Source organism: Engystomops pustulosus, chromosome 8 (assembly GCF_040894005.1).
Source record: "Engystomops pustulosus chromosome 8, aEngPut4.maternal, whole genome shotgun sequence".
Lineage (NCBI taxonomy): Eukaryota > Metazoa > Chordata > Amphibia > Anura > Leptodactylidae > Engystomops > Engystomops pustulosus.
In genome coordinates, this window is record NC_092418.1 from 45818963 (window position 1) to 45822190 (window position 3228).

Below are 3228 nucleotides of genomic sequence, written 5' to 3' on the forward strand. Positions count from 1 at the left end.
ATACTTCTTGAATCAGCAAGAATACTTAAAAAATACTATCTTACAGGAAGAGCGAGAATCCACCCATCCCACACTCCCTGACCACCCAAAAAGATGCATTATCTTAGTGTCCAGCTAGAAGAAACGTAAAAAATGTTTGATATATGGAAATATCTTATCTGTCATTGACTTTCTTTGCAAAAAAATAAAGCTAATTTGATATAATTTTCGGTTTTGTCTGAACAAGCATTTTGCATTGTACAAGCTGACCACTGACATAAGAAGTGTTTTTCATCAGTGTTTTTAACAAAGGATTTTATGTGACAAAACTTAATCAGTTCATAGTTGTCAAAATATTCCACTAGTACAATAGTACATTTACCTAGATCATACTGTAATAATGAACAGGTGAGAACAATGACCTTGATGGTCTTTCCCTATAATATTTAGAAAATCAACTAAAACAAAATAGATTCAGCTCCTCATAAAAGAGGGGATTATGTATTTTATAAGAAGACTTATAACTATAGTAGATTACATCATTGCTGGAGAACCAGCAGGGACCATCCGTATTCATTGTATTGTATGTAGTAATTATAATGAACATGGTTACTCGGGATCTAAATATTATCATTAATATGTCTATAAGCAGCTGTTAAACTGAGAATGAACCATAAACTATCATGGAAAGATTTGTCCCAGTTTTAGGTTCTTTATAAACTCCTGGTTTTGGCTTAAAAACACTGCTACTAAATACTAAAGTTAATACTTAATGGTGAATGAGGTCCAGGCTTGTTTTTTAGGTTGCTGGTCATTTTAGCCTTTATGCAATAGATATAGTTGTAACTCTAATTATAAACAGGATACAAATGTCTGACTTTACAATTGCTTGATATGCAGTTTTTATTTGCAGACCTATCAAATGTTTGAGTGTGTGACACAGCAAGTAGTGGTCAATGGGTGGACCCTGCAGATCTTTCCTATAAATAAGAAGGCTTCTGTCATGTCTCCACAATCCACTCTTGCCCACCACTGCAGTATTAACAACCTCTAATCCTCAGCCACCATGGTTCACTGGACTGCCGAAGAGAAAACCGCTCTGACTTCTGTATGGAGCAAAGTCAATGTGGAACAGGATGGTCATGATGCTCTGAGCAGGTAATCTTTATGGTAGATAACTAGTAAATTTTATTATTGTTTAGCCATTATGGCATTAGCTCCATTTATTAAAAAAAATTAATAAAAAAGCTTGTCATTGTAAAAGCTCTTTTTCAAGTATACTAGAAAGCTACATATTTTCGGCTTCCCATTCCTGCTTTGGTCCTTTGGTGACACCTCCGGTTAAACAGGAAGTGTTGTTGGTCACGTAACCACTATGGCCATTTTCTTTTGAAATATGAGTTAATCTTGTAAAGTTATGCAAAATGTATAGGTTTGCAGATTATCTGATGGGATTAAATGTCTCCAAAATTTAATAAACTTGCATTGGTATTCTCAATTTGATCTAGCAATATACTAACGTATACTATCATATGGGTGTGTTCTGTGTTTGTTATATTAATCTCATATAGTTGATATTTGTAAAAAAAAACTGGGTGATTGATCCAAATAATGTTTTAAAATGGAAATGTACTTTTATTTAATAATCTGATATTATATTGTCATATTTTAGGCTGCTCGTTGTGTACCCCTGGACCCAGAGATACTTCAGCTCTTTCGGAAACCTCTCCAATGTCACCGCCATCAATGGCAATGCCAAGGTGAAGGCTCATGGCAAGAAGGTGCTGACAGCTGTTGGCAGTGCCATCCAGCACCTGGATAGTGTGAAACATCACCTGGCTGCCCTCAGCAAGTCCCATGCCCAGGAGCTCCATGTGGACCCCGAAAACTTCAAGGTACATTATTGATAAACTGAATATTTGTATTTTGATTCTCAAAAAAATATATTACATGTTTATCTTGATGTTTTTTATTATGATTCAAATAAAAATCTACCATCAAAATCATGCATTGCAGCTTCACTTTACAGCTAGCAGGGAACAGCATAACAGTTAGAGTTAACATAATCAGTTGAGGACATAGTTAAAAATGCAAGAAGCAGATAAAGATCCAGTTCCCAACTATGTTTTAACTGCCTGTATGTCCAGTTCTGTAGCTCAATGAAGCTTCATGGGATGTGAAGGATGAGATTCTTATCTTTAATATAAGACACCAGCTGCATGTTTCTAGGTACTATAGAACAGAAGGCAAGGACTTCTGAAGTGACACTATCCCTGCAACAACTAAACTTGACTCATGGGATGAAAAGAGCCACATTTTCCTGAATTTGTGGGAGATTTTCTGTAGTTAAACAGGTGAGATTTCCCATAAAAGAGGGAATTCTAGAACGGAAATTTCAAACTCTACCTAAGGGGGCAGGTAGGTTAGAGGGGTAAAACCTGGTGAAAGGCCCTCTTTAAGATTAAAGGGGTTGTCTAATTTCAGCAAATCATTAATATTCTAAAGTTATACAATTTTCCATGATACTTTCCATCCTAAACCATTGTCCAGTATGCCAGCCCCTACATCAAGCCTTGATTGTGTTGCTAATTTGAACAGAATACATAACTTACCTTGTACACTAATCTGTTCTTTATGCTCACATTATTAAGGAAAATATATTACTGCTGAATAGAAACAAAAGACTTAACAAATGATACTTTTTAATCGTATATATTAATGTTAACATCAAGTGCACTATAATAGAAAGTAAACAAAAAACATTTTTCATCTTTCTTCAGCGTCTGGGAGAAGTCCTGGTCATCGTCTTGGCCACCAAGTTGGGATCTGCCTTCACCCCTCAGGTCCAGGCTGCCTGGGAGAAGTTCATCAATGTCCTGGTGGCTGCTCTGAGCCACGGATATTTCTAAATTATTGTTATAATGTTTGTCTTGCTTGAATTTTAAGTTGTGTCACAAATAAATATTTTTGTAACAGTACCAGATAATGTCTAAAGTCTTCTATCACTGACTAAGATTAGCAGTTACTGACCCAGACTTATTAAACACAGTGCTGTGTGCACTATGTGCAGCTTACCAGTGTAGTGTGCAGGGTGCGCCTGATTCATGATTTGTGGTGCCAGTTCTTCATGAATCTGGCGCCCCCTGCACTGATCTGGAAGTATGCTCTATTTTGGTTTGGTGCCCTTTGTTCATAAGAATTGTGGCGCACGGTCCGACTAATCCCTAACACACAAGTTTTCTGTCTTGT

The 3228-nt window shown here is 36.5% G+C and overlaps 1 protein-coding gene across 1 annotated transcript; it reads left to right on the forward strand.

Moving 5' to 3' along the window:
- The first annotated feature begins 976 nt into the window (after positions 1 to 976).
- On the forward strand, positions 977 to 2888 carry LOC140076234 (hemoglobin subunit beta-2-like). The gene is made up of 3 exons (XM_072122750.1): positions 977 to 1137; positions 1652 to 1874; positions 2760 to 2888. The coding sequence occupies exons 1-3, from the start codon at positions 1046 to 1048 to the stop codon at positions 2886 to 2888; spliced, it is 444 nt and encodes a 147-aa protein (XP_071978851.1). The 5' UTR covers positions 977 to 1045.
- Positions 2889 to 3228: the final 340 nt, after the last annotated feature.

What these genes read in the sequence shown, in the direction of transcription:
- LOC140076234 (XM_072122750.1), top strand. Translation starts at nt 1,046, where the DNA reads ATGGTTCACTGGACTGCCGAAGAGAAAACCGCTCTGACTTCTGTATGG. An exon ending in GGTCATGATGCTCTGAGCAG is followed by an intron (nt 1,138 to 1,651) that starts GTAATCTTTATG and finishes GTCATATTTTAG; the next exon opens with GCTGCTCGTTGTGTACCCCT. An exon ending in TGGACCCCGAAAACTTCAAG is followed by an intron (nt 1,875 to 2,759) that starts GTACATTATTGA and finishes ATCTTTCTTCAG; the next exon opens with CGTCTGGGAGAAGTCCTGGT.